Source organism: Ranitomeya imitator, chromosome 1 (genome assembly GCF_032444005.1).
Source record: "Ranitomeya imitator isolate aRanImi1 chromosome 1, aRanImi1.pri, whole genome shotgun sequence".
Taxonomy (NCBI): domain Eukaryota; kingdom Metazoa; phylum Chordata; class Amphibia; order Anura; family Dendrobatidae; genus Ranitomeya; species Ranitomeya imitator.
Genome location: NC_091282.1, coordinates 334,006,489 through 334,018,791, shown reverse-complemented (window position 1 = coordinate 334,018,791; position 12,303 = coordinate 334,006,489). Strand labels below are relative to the sequence as shown.

General features: G+C 43.2%; 1 protein-coding gene across 1 annotated transcript in view; it reads right to left on the bottom strand.

The window, feature by feature from the left end:
* Positions 1-4,280: 4,280 nt before the first annotated feature.
* The window catches only part of TRPV4 (transient receptor potential cation channel subfamily V member 4), a 191,240-nt gene continuing 183,217 nt past the window's right edge, over positions 4,281-12,303 (bottom strand). Inside the window, exon 16 of the mRNA XM_069759365.1 lies at positions 4,281-11,312. Within this exon, the coding sequence (XP_069615466.1) occupies positions 11,152-11,312 (161 nt within the window). The 3' untranslated portion in view covers positions 4,281-11,151. The remainder of the gene's footprint in view (positions 11,313-12,303) is intronic.

Below are 12,303 nucleotides of genomic sequence, written 5' to 3'. Positions count from 1 at the left end.
CCCCGGTGTACCTCGACTATCCCTCGTGCTGTGAGTATAGTGGGCCTGCTGTCGGTGTACACTGGTTCTATTAAGGCTTGATAATCTCGTCCCTTAGTACCAATGGCTGCTCTACACCATACCAGCATTTCTGTTTTTGGTGGGATTACAATAGACGTTGGATCACTTACCCTCACACTGCCGATTTCTCCACCTGCAACTTCTACCTGTTGCCTTAACATCAATACTTTTATTTCCCTCCGGAGAACTCTCTGCTGGCAGGATTGGGCAGTTTCAGCAATTTGCTGTAAGACAGAAATGACTTCGGAAAAGCAGTTCTCTAACACATTCATTCCTATCAATACAGTTGGTTCACAGTTCCGCCGGTCAACATCAACAACAATTATACCCTGTTTCTTCAGTTCTACTTTACCAATCTTTATGGTCATCTCCCTGAATCCTAGTTTCGGTACCAACTTACCATTACTGGCCCATATATCTAGTTCAACATCAGAGGGCCCTTTATCAATATCTGCATCAGCCCAGTACCTCTTATAAAGGATATACGGTATAGATGAAATCTGGGAACCTGTGTCCAGCAAAGCGTTGAGGGGAATTCCGTCCAGCACGATAGGGATAATGGGTCGTCCTCCGATGTACCTGTCGTGCCAGGGTGTTGGGCCTTGAAAGTTCATTCCTGCGAAGCGGCCCGCATTCCCAGGGGATTCCCGTTTAAATCACAATCTTGTGCAAAGTGGCCCGGCTGCTGGCAACGGCGGCAAATGGGCTGTCCATCCGGTTGGTAGCGGTCGCGGGGTCGTCCTCTCCATGTCGGGTATCTCCGGGGTCTCATCCATGGAACATCCTCTCTACAGTTTGCCAACTCCATCTTGTGTCCTCTCATCTCCTGCATGGTTTTAGCCATTGAAGCAACAACATCAGCTAAAGAGTCAAGCTTTTGTTGAAGAGCCTCATTAGTACTGGGCCCCAGGGGCTTAGCAATGGCCCCAGACATAGCTGATGTCACTGGCACTCCCTGTTGTTGAGGTGCCTCTGCCATGGGTTGCGCAGGATCCTGATCGCGAGGTGCCTCTGCCAGCTGGAGACGTATAGCGCTCTCCTTTAATTGGGCAAATGTCAATTCAGGGTTCTTAAAAACAAGCATGCTCACATGCCCCCGGTGAGAAGGGGTGTAGAGTCCCTCAATAAATTGATCTCTTAGCAGTTTATCCGCTCCGGTGTTAAAAATGGGTTCAGCCAGTGTAAGTGATTTAAGGGCTTCCTGCAGGTTTAAGGCAAAGTCTCTCACGCCCTCATTAGCTTTTTGTTTGCAACTAAAGAATCGTATTTTAGCTTTGCTGCTGGCCGTGGTTTCAAATGTAGCTTTTAATCCAGCAAATATGCGTTCAACAGTGCCTTTTAGATCAGCTGCCCATGCTGTGACTTCTCGCTTAGCATGGCCACTTAACTGCATCATCAGGAGACTAACACGCTGAACTTCACCCACAGGGAACATGTCAAAATGGGCCAGCATCTTTTCTCTGAAATCGTCAAGGGTATTAGGCTCACCTTCATACATTGGAAGCCATGGGCCACCCGGGGTATATGGCATCAGCACCGGCATGATGGGCGCCACTCCTTGCACCGCTGCGCTGCCGGACTCTCTATTGACACTCTGTCTTTCAGCTGCATTAGCGTTGCCGAGTGCTGCGGCGTCTCCGTGCTGCGCCATACTGTGCCCCCTTAGTTAATCCGGACACTTCCGGTCCTCCGCTTCCGTCGGGATAGTGTAGGATTCGTTCCGCTGTGCAGCAGGATCGATTTTCCCCTTGCTCTGATGTCAGAGCGCTCAGCTTGGTGCCGCCCACAATGACACGCCCCCTGCTGCTCCCACCCACCGCGCTCTGTAATGGCGGATTCTGAAGTTTTTCAGTTAGACTGGGGCTCAGGTGATGGCGTAGCTCAATTAACAGTCTCGTGCCTACCGGTTATGAAGTGATTACCTCAGGGGATGGCGGCCATCTTTACTCCATTATAACCAATGGGGAAAAGTCACTTTCAATAGTTTTCAATGGGGAATGGATTTTTCTTTAATAAAGTCAATTTTCAAGATTTTTCATCCCAGTTTTCACAGTTTTGGGCTCCAATCACGGCACACAATACCCGGTATACGGGCTGGCTAGATCCTGTTCGTGACGCCAATTGTGACGCCCAGGAGACCGGGATACCCAGCACCGGACCAATGGGGTCTGTCTCTTGAGGGGGATGTCACGGGTGGCTTGACCCGGTGCTGTGGCCTCAGGCAATGCACAGTGTAAGGGGTATCATGAGGGGACAGGCATTTACTTGATCAGCAGCAGGTTCTCCCAGCGGTGACGATCTCGATCCTGGATAGATGGCTATTGTCCAAATGAAAGACTGAGGCACTGAAACGTTTAACCAGTTTACTTTAACATAAAGGGATTTACAACCAGTCCTGTCACCGGAGTCTGTATGGGAACTCTGAGTTACTTTGACCCTGCCGGGGTCTTCGCCTCTTATTGTGCGCAATTTCTGTGTGGCCCTGCTGCTGTATGTGAACTGGCTGCCGGCCCAATCTGTCCCCTCCGGGTCCTGGTTCGACGGGCAACCTGAGTCCTTTTATCGGTTTACCCCCTCTGGGAGTACCGCTGAACTCTGTGTCTGTTGCTGCATCCGACCCTAGTGAAGCTGATATCACCTCACGTTTTTCCGGTTGCTGTATTATATATAATGAATACAGCCACGGATCCGGTATCCGTCTTTGCGCCTGTTCTGGGTAGTGATTAATGCTACCCGGTTCTCACAATGTCCTTTTTCTCTATCCCTCTTCTCCTCAGGCCGGTGATTTAGGCCTGGTAACAGTCACAGGGCTGTTAGAGATTCAACTGTATGACCTCTCACTATCAGCTCCTTGGCCCAACTGCCATTTCTTCTCTCAGACCAGAATGGATCAAGGGGAGTCTCTGGAGCTCCCCCTTCTGGCCGGAGGTGGTAGTGCAGTCTTGCTATTTTAGTATTTGTACTTACTGTCAGTAACTATTTTTGTGGCAAATACCCCTAGGGGTGCCACACAAGCAAGGACAGATCTCTGCCCATAATGAGCGCTATTCGACCAAAAATTATTGACAGCCATTTAAACACTCAAATGTGGTGAGTGGCAACTCTGCCGCCTAGTCTGTGAAAAGGGCATGCTGAGCTGTCAGTATTGTGATAAACATCTTAGCAGTACAATGGAAGGTTTGGGCGTGCTGGGCTGTCAGTGTGGTGAGTGACAGTCCAGTCGACCAATCAAGGCCGGGGCATGCTGGGTTTCCTTCAGGTGTCTCCTGTTCTGAGTGATTCCCAGGCTATTTAGCTAGTTGTCTATTTTCTGTCAGTTGTAGCTTACAGCTCTGTGTGGCTTGTTCTCTGTGCCTTGATATCGGACTTCTGATATTTTGTGTTGCCGGGCCCTGGATTTTCCTATCGACTACCTGCTTGTATTACCCCTTTTGCCTTGACGCACTCTTAGTCTGGAATTCTGACTCTGGACTGTGACCTGACTATGCCTTTTACCTTATCCCTTTGTATATGATGAGATCCCTTGGTATCTGACCCCGGACCTCTTTACTACCCAAGCCTAAGGGTACCGTCACACAGTGGCATTTTGATCGCTATGACGGCACGATTCGTGACGTTCCAGCGATATAGTTACGATCTCGCAGTGTCTGACACGCTCCTGCGATCAGGGACCCCGCTGAGAATCGTACGTCGTAGCAGATCGTTTGAAACTTTCTTTCGTCGTCTAGTGTCCTGCTGTGGCGGCATGATCGCATGGTGTAACAAAGGTGTGCATGATATTGTATACGATGTGCGCATAGTAACCAACGGCTTCTACATCGCACATATGTCATGAAATTATCGCTCCAGCGTCGTACATTGCAAAGTGTGACAGCAGTCTACGACGCTGGAGCGATATTGTTACGATGCTGGAGCGTCACGGATCGTGCCGTCGTAGCGATCAAAATGCCACTGTGTGACGGTACCCTAACGGTTTGCCCGTGAATAGTGGCTAGGGTCACAAAGGGGCAATGTAAATAAGTTGAGGACTGATATAATTGTTCAGTCCCCACAAACTTTGCATATTGTCGGTAGCACATCTCCGTTTACAGTAGATAATGTGCTGCTGAATACAGTCATTTTTAGGCTTTGACATGATCCAATCAGACATCAAACAAGTGCTGATCTCTTCCCTGTTTAGAAGAGCTACTGGCCACTGGGAATGAACACTTTATCAAACATTTCATCGTACCAATCCTTTATTTTTGTCCTAGAGATAAATCAGGGTCAGCGTTATTCAAATATTAAACAATACATTGATTGGAGAAAGAACAATTTACAAGTTAAAAGAGCATGGACAAAATAGGACTACATTTATATAAGCTGATTTCTAAATGACTGCTATTAGCTAAGGTAATAATACACACAATAATAGTCATTAATGACAGAACTGGAAAAAACAAAAAACAAAATGTAATACTGGTCAAAGCAGAAGGCAGAGCATTGGCAAGTGTTTGGTAATTTGGTTTCTTATACTTTCAGAGATATTGGTATATTGTGTTCTGTCTCGAGGGCCGTGTCTTGTCAGATTAGCAAAGTGATAGTATTACTATTAGCGTACCAACCACTAATCCACTAATGTCGTTTTTTCTGTGGTGTCCACAGCCCCCCTTGATTTGCATGTTATTGTGACGACTAGGCCAGTACGAGTCTGACCAGTACGCAATTTTGCGATCACGGACGCATTGTACCTACGTGATGTGGTCATATAACACCTTTTTCTCTATTTTGCAAAAGAGACAACCGTAGCTTTAATTTTACCACTTTTATCAGGCAAACACCAATTTTTCGGTAGGTATAAATAATAAATCACTAAACTTTGGATGGTCTGACTTCTGGTTTACTAGTAGATGATTTTTTTTACATTTTACATAAAATTCTTCAGTTGAATGTTCGTAAAACAATCATTACTGACAGATGAAAATCAGTTTTAATACATCATCACTATACATAAGGGCAGATGACTATTACATAAAATCCATTGTTTATGCACATATACAATATGAAAAGCAAAAGCCTGTATGTATGAAAGTATTAATTGCATATTATATGAAAGCTAAAGTCCCAATACCACATGTGGGATTAGTATTTATATTTTCAGTCTACTGTTAGAAAAATTCTAAGTTCAGTTTTCATATGCATATAAAATCAGGGGTGCAGCTTGTCCCTGTGCTCTGGAGCCTTTGTGCCACATACTTTGTGTGCAGAATTATTAGGCAAGTTGTATTTTGATCACATGATACTTTTTATACATGTTGTCCTACTCCAAGCTGTTCATGCTTGAGAGCCAACTACCAGTTAAGTAAATCAGGTGATGTGCATCTCTGTAATGAGGAGGGGTGTTGTCTAATGACATCAAAACCTCATATAAGATGTGCTTAATTATTAGGCAACTTCCTTTCCTTTGGTAAAATGGGTCAGAAGAGAGATTTGACGGGCTCTGAAAAGTCCAAAATTGTGAGATGTCTTGCAGAGGGATGCAGCAGTCTTGAAATTGACAAACGTTTGAAGCGTGATCACCAAACAATCAAGCTTTTCATGGCCAATAGCCAACAGGGTTGCAAGAAGCGTGTTGGGCAAAAAAGGCGCAAAATAACTGCCCATGAATTGAGGAAAATCAAGCGTGAAGCTGCCAAGATGCCATTTGCCACGAATTTTGCCATATTTCGCCATATTTCAGAGCTGCAACGTTACTGGAGTAACAAAAAGCATAAGGTGTGCGATACTCAGGGACATGGCCAAGGTAAGGAAGGCTGAAAAACGACCACCTTTGAACAAGAAACATAAGATAAAACGTCAGGACTGGCCAAGAAATATCTTAAGGCTGACTTTTCAAAGGTTTTATGGACTGATGAAATGAGAGTGACTCTTGATGGGCCAGATGGATGGGCCAGAGGCTGGATCAGTAAAGGGCACAGAGCTCCACTCCAACTCAGACGCCAGCAAGGTGGAGGTGGGGTACTGGTATGGGCTGGTATCATAAAAGATGAACTTGTGGGGCCTTTTCGGGTTGAGGATGGAGTGAAGCTCAACTCCCAGACCTACTGCCAGTTTCTGCAAGACAACTTCTTCAAGCAGTGGTGCAGGAAGAAGTCGGTATCTTTCAAGAAAAACATGATTTTCATGCAGGACAAAGCTCCATCACATGCCTCCAACTACTCCACAGCATGGCTGGCCAGTAAAGGTCTCAAAGAAGAAAAAATAATAACATGGCACCCTTGTTCACCTGATCTGAACCCCATAGAGAGCCTGTGGGCCCTCATAAAATGTGAGATCTACAGGGAGGGTAAACAGTACACCTCTCGGAACAGTGTCTGGGAGGCTGTGGTGGCTGCTGCACGCAATGTTGATCGTAAACAGATCAAGGAACTGACAGAATCTATGGATGGAAGGCTGTTAGTGTCATCATAAAGAAAGGTGGCTATATTGGTCACTCATTTTTTAGGGTTTTGCTTTTGCATGTCAAATGTTTATTTCTAAATTTTGTGCAGTTATATTGGTTTACATGGTGAAAATAAACAAGTGAGATCGGAATAAATTTGTTTTTTATTAAGTTGCCTAATAATTCTGCATAGTAATAGTTACCTGCACACACAGATATCCTCCTAAGATAGCCAATTAAAAAAAAAAACACTCCAACTTCCAAAAATATTAAGCTTTGATATTTATGAGTCTTTTGGGTTTATTGAGAACATAGTTGATCAATAATAAAAATAATCCTCTAAAATACAACTTGCCTAATAATTCTGCACACAGTGTATGAAGAATCCAGGATTATCAATTGAACATGGTACACAAATGTTCTGTTAATGTTTTAACATAGTGGCCAAGGAACTCTGACTTTACTTATTTAGCTTTGTATTAAAAGCTTGTACTATGCTTACTTTCCAACTACTAATATGACTTGTGCTCTGGAATAGAAAATGGCATACATTTTGTCTGTAGTAGTGTCTTACCTGTTAAAAGAGGTTTCCATTTTCACAAAACCCCAAGTTGCAGTTTATGTTAAAAAAAACCAACAACATTGCTTTATTCACCCTCCCCGGGTCCAACTCTCAGTCTCTGCCGTTGCTCCTATTGTCTGCATCTCTGACATTGCAGCCAAATCACTGAGCTCAGTGGTTCTTCACAAGTTAATAACATAAGCAGTTAAGCTCACTGATTGGCAGCACCGGCTGTCGACTTGACATCAGCACTGCAGTCAATAGCATGGCTATTTTTCCAATTTGAGCCGTGAGCTGTTTTTCAACGCAACAATGCCAGGCCAGATGTAGCTCGTACTACTGTGAATAACCTGAATGGCCTAAGGTGGTGTGACAGATGTGCGACATGATGAGAAACAAATGCAAGAAAGCCGCTTATGTGATGCCAGTGGATGCCATCTTTAAAGGGAACCGGTCGCCTTGAAAATGCAGTCCAATCTGCAGGCAACATGAGATAGAGCACACGGAGATGAGCAAATTGATACATTATTATTCTCGTGGAAAAAGATTTAATATAGCTTTTATTTCATTCACTTAAATGTCTGCTCATTTTTGGCTTTTGAATCAAGTGGGTTGGCCTAATCATTGATTAAAATGTGCACTTACACAAAGAAGGCTGTCAAATCAGTGATTAAGACCGCCCACTTGACTCCCAAGCCAATAATCAGAAAAGGTTTAGATGAATAAAACCTAAATTACACTAAATCTTATCCCCTAAAACTATATATCAGTATGTTCAGATCCTCCTATGCTGACTGCAAATTGGGCTGCAATTCCAATATGCCAGGTTCTCTTTAATGGAATTCCTCGTCAGATAGTGCCAGACAGAATGCCGCTGGTAGTGATTAGAGCAGGGGTTGGGAACCTCAGGACCCAGGGCCATTTACGGCCCTCAATGACCTTTTATCAGGCCCCTGAGCAGATTCTCAGGGACCACATTCTTGGGCAAGGAGCTGTATTTTGATTGCCACCAGCTCATTAATTTCTTCTTGCTCTGTTAGCACACACACGCAGTGCTCACTACTGAACACTGAAGGGCATGCAATGAAAGATTACCTCCTGAAACCTGTGCCAGAGTCAGGATGTACTTTGTGGGCGGAGTTTGTATGGCCCCCGAAGGATGGTATAAATATCCAAATGGCCCTCCACAGAAAAAAAGAATCCCCGCCCCTGGGTTAGAGGGTCTGAGGTGTCACTCTTTAGGAGCGTGCTTTTAGAGTTCATATAGTTGCTTGTGACCCAGTTGGGTTAGGCGGCAGTGTAGGACCAGCATTAAAATAGCACCAATGCCCATTGGAGTATACAGAGAACATCCATGGCCACTTGTGAACAAAGCTGAGGTGACAGGTACTGCTGTCAATATAGTTTGTCCCATACATGGGAGACCAACCCACCTGCATGAATATTCCTCCACTTCAGAGAGAGGGCAAGGAATGCCACCACAGGTGTGCAAAAAGGCTTATCCCTGTGATTGAAGAGGGCATCCAACAAATGGACAAAGATTTGCCACCCATAAGAGGTGAGGAGAAGAGCTACTCTAGTGGAAGTCAATAGGCTGCTGTCTGTGAGTGAGTGTTTGCCAACACAGAGAATGCAAGGAGACTGATGCCTACATGCAAGTGACTGATACATGAGTACTGAGTGGGTAGACAACAGGAGTACCCAAGATTGCCATACATGTTACAGCAGTACATTGCTGTCAAGAGGAGTGACCAAGAAAAATAAGTGAGCCAAGCACGGAGTGTGTGCTGTGAGAATGACACAGACTGTGATGGAGTGAAACTCAAGCCACCAAGGAGATGGCTAGCAGGCTACATAAAATGTAGCAACTCAATGCTCATTGATGCATAAACCAATATCTATCTCTAATCGGGCCATTGTCGCTCGTGTGAATGTTTGTGACCAGCAAGAACAAGGCTTCTTAAAAGACTAGCTTAAGAGGTTTTTTTTTAGGAATCTTAAAATTGAGTTTTTCAAACAAACTATTCCTTTTTCTGGTTGTCTTTGGAGGAGTTTTTCTTTTTCCTGAAGTGCCTTTGAAGATTTTTAGAATAGTTTTATCCTGAACTTTTTTCCAACCTTTTCATTGGACAGTACTTTGTATGGAGAGGTCTCCTTCAAGATCTGCTTTAGGCTATGTGCATACATTGCGGATTGTGATGCGTTTCTGCGGCATTTTTGGCTGCATGGATTCGCATCAAATCCGCAGTGTAGTGCACAGCCAATGTTAGTCTATGTGAAATTGACATTTGTTGTGCACATGCTGCGGAAAAAAACGCGCGGAATCGCAACTTTTTTTCCCCGCAACATGTCAATTTTTTAAGTAGTGACACACTTTCTTTTTTCCCCCATGCAATTTTCAAAACCTCTACAGAAAAAAAGAAATGTCAATGAGCTCTTCATATGAACAACAAAGAGGATTTCCCATAGAAATGAGGTGGAAGAGTTTTCCAAGAAGTTGTAAGTGGCTTTTGAGGCGTATTTGGGAAGGATCTTCTCCCAAAAACCTCCTGGTGAACATAATAAAACAGTCCACTTGTTGCCTCTGCCGATACGCTCTGTGTATGGACACATTCATTCTTCAATCCCTCAATAGTGAAACTAATCTTACCTCCAAGGGTCATTATCACTATATCCTATTCTTAAAGGGGCACCCCCAAAAGCACCACCCTCTCAAAAATGTTGCCCCCTTTTTACAATAACAAATGTATTCAAACTTCCTAGGAGCCCAGGTAACATGTGCTCTGTTTCTGTACCTCAGACAGAATCCAAGACTAGTGCCTCCAAAAATGATTTTCTTTATGGATTTTCTTTGAAACGTTTTTGTCAAATAAATTAAAGTGTTTATGAAAGTTGGTGGGTTTAGGTAATCCATAATGCATGATAATTTCAACATTCTAAATTCCAAATTGGATACCGCCTTTTTCCATGAACCTTCAATGTGCTGGCTCCGAGCAGAAAACTGTGAATTTTACATTTATCTCTCCAGAAAACGGTTCTCCAGCAAACATTTTTACAGTCAATATTAATCTCAGAAAACGTAAATTGCAAATAAGCCGGTGGATGGAACGCATCAAGCTGTTTTTGCACTGCGGCACTCGGTTTCCTTATGTCGCTGCATTCTAATATGCAACATTAACACTGTTCGTAAAAAGCTGAGCCCTGTGGGTAGACCTGTATGACAAGCTATGAAGAAAACTATGAAATATTGTGGGGCTGGTAAATGCCAAGAATGACAAGCTGCTATGCATTTAAAAGCAATATTCCATAAATAACTATAGATTATTAGAAAGTGAAAATATGTTACAGTCATAAAACATTGAGGCTTCATATTCTTGTGCACTTTTAATGTACTTCTAAAAGTGCATTTACACCACTGCATGATTATTGTGATTGAGTGTTCCTAGGAACAATAATTGTGCAGTCTAAAGAGGCTGCCATTCACCTGACAAATGAGCGTTTCTTGGCAGCGTATCGTCTTTTGTAAACAAAGCATGTGCTGCCGAGTAGCCTAAGCACACTAAATGATCCATTAGAGATCATTCTGAAACTGGGGCTGGACTGTGAAAACAGGCTATTAAATGACAGTCCATCAGCAAAAGTTTAGCCGACGACGTACGTTTAACGCTGCGCATGAGGCAGTGTAAATGGATCTTAGGATTCTTAAAGTATTCAACAATGGCGTGAAGCTACGTATAATACTCTGTGTAGTATAATACATGTTTATGGAATGAAATGTACATAAAAGGTAGTTAAATCAAATACAATACGAGTTGTAGCTATATAAGTATCTCATTTAAAAAAAACTGTTACAGTGTTGCGAAAAATTGTAACATTAAAATATCCTTAAAAGTTACAAAAAAAATATGAAAAATTAAATAAAATATTGGTTTACAATTCCGATCCAGCCTCCGGCAGCTGATCCAGGTATATATAAAACATTTGTGCAAAAGTGCAAAGTTCTAGAACACTGATTAGCAGCACAGATGGAGACGGACCTCTGTTTCCAATTTGTTATCAGTGTCCATAGGCACAAAGGGACTTGAAAGGCTGAGATGAAGGAACCTTATTAAATATGGGTTTCATCTTTCTTCCAGTTTTGTGAGTACCCATGTCTTTGGTAGTTTGGATTTACATGTTGCATATGTTCCAGTGGAACGATGACATCATCAGGATGAGGAGGAGCTTTGTTTAGTTCCACCACTCGAGGTACTACCACCGACCAGCGATCTACAAAGCATCAAGACAGACACATTGAGTTATAGAAGCTCCACTGAACATTTACGAGATGCCCTACATAGACAAAAGTATTGTGTCATCTTTTAATCATTGAATTGAGGTTTTGCATTCTGTCCAATCTGTTACATCTATATAAAGTCAAACTCCTAGCCACCCAGTCTATCTTTATTAAAATTACCGCTGTCGTAACAAGTCTGCTCCTGAAATGTAATCCCTGCTAAATATTCCACAATCACATGTGAGTGGTATTATTGAGTAGTAAAAGCATTTAGTAACCACAGCATCTCAGCCACGAAGTGGTGGATTACAGTGTAACAATGTGAGGACAGCCTACTTTTGATACATAATAATAATATAATAATAATTTTATTTATATAGCGCCAACATATTCCACAGCACTTTACAAATAATAGAGGGGACTTGTACAGACAATAGACATTACAGCATAACAGAAATCACAGTTCAAAACAGATACCAAGAGGAATGAGGGCCCTGCTCGCAGCTTACAAACTATGAGGAAAAGGGGAGACACGAGAGGTGGATGGTAACAATTGCTTTAGTTGTTCGGACCGGCCATAGTGTAAGGCTCGGGTGTTCATGTAAAGCTGCATGAACCAGTTAACTGCCTAAGTATGTAGCAGTACAGACACAGAGGGCTATTAACTGCATAAAGTGTATGAGAACATGATGCGAGGAACCCAATTATGTTTTTTTTTTTGAATGGGCCACACAGGGATAGTTAGGTTAATGCGTTGAGGCGGTAGGCCAATCTGAACAAATGAGTTTTTAGGGCACGCTTAAAACTGTGGGGATTGGGGATTAATCGTATTAACCTAGGTAGTGCATTCCAAAGAATCGGCGCAGCACGTGTAAAGTCTTGGAGACGGGAGTGGGAGGTTCTGATTATTGAGGATGCTAACCTGAGGTCATTAGCGGAGCGGAGGACACGGGTAGGGTGGTAGAATGAGACCAGAGAGGATAT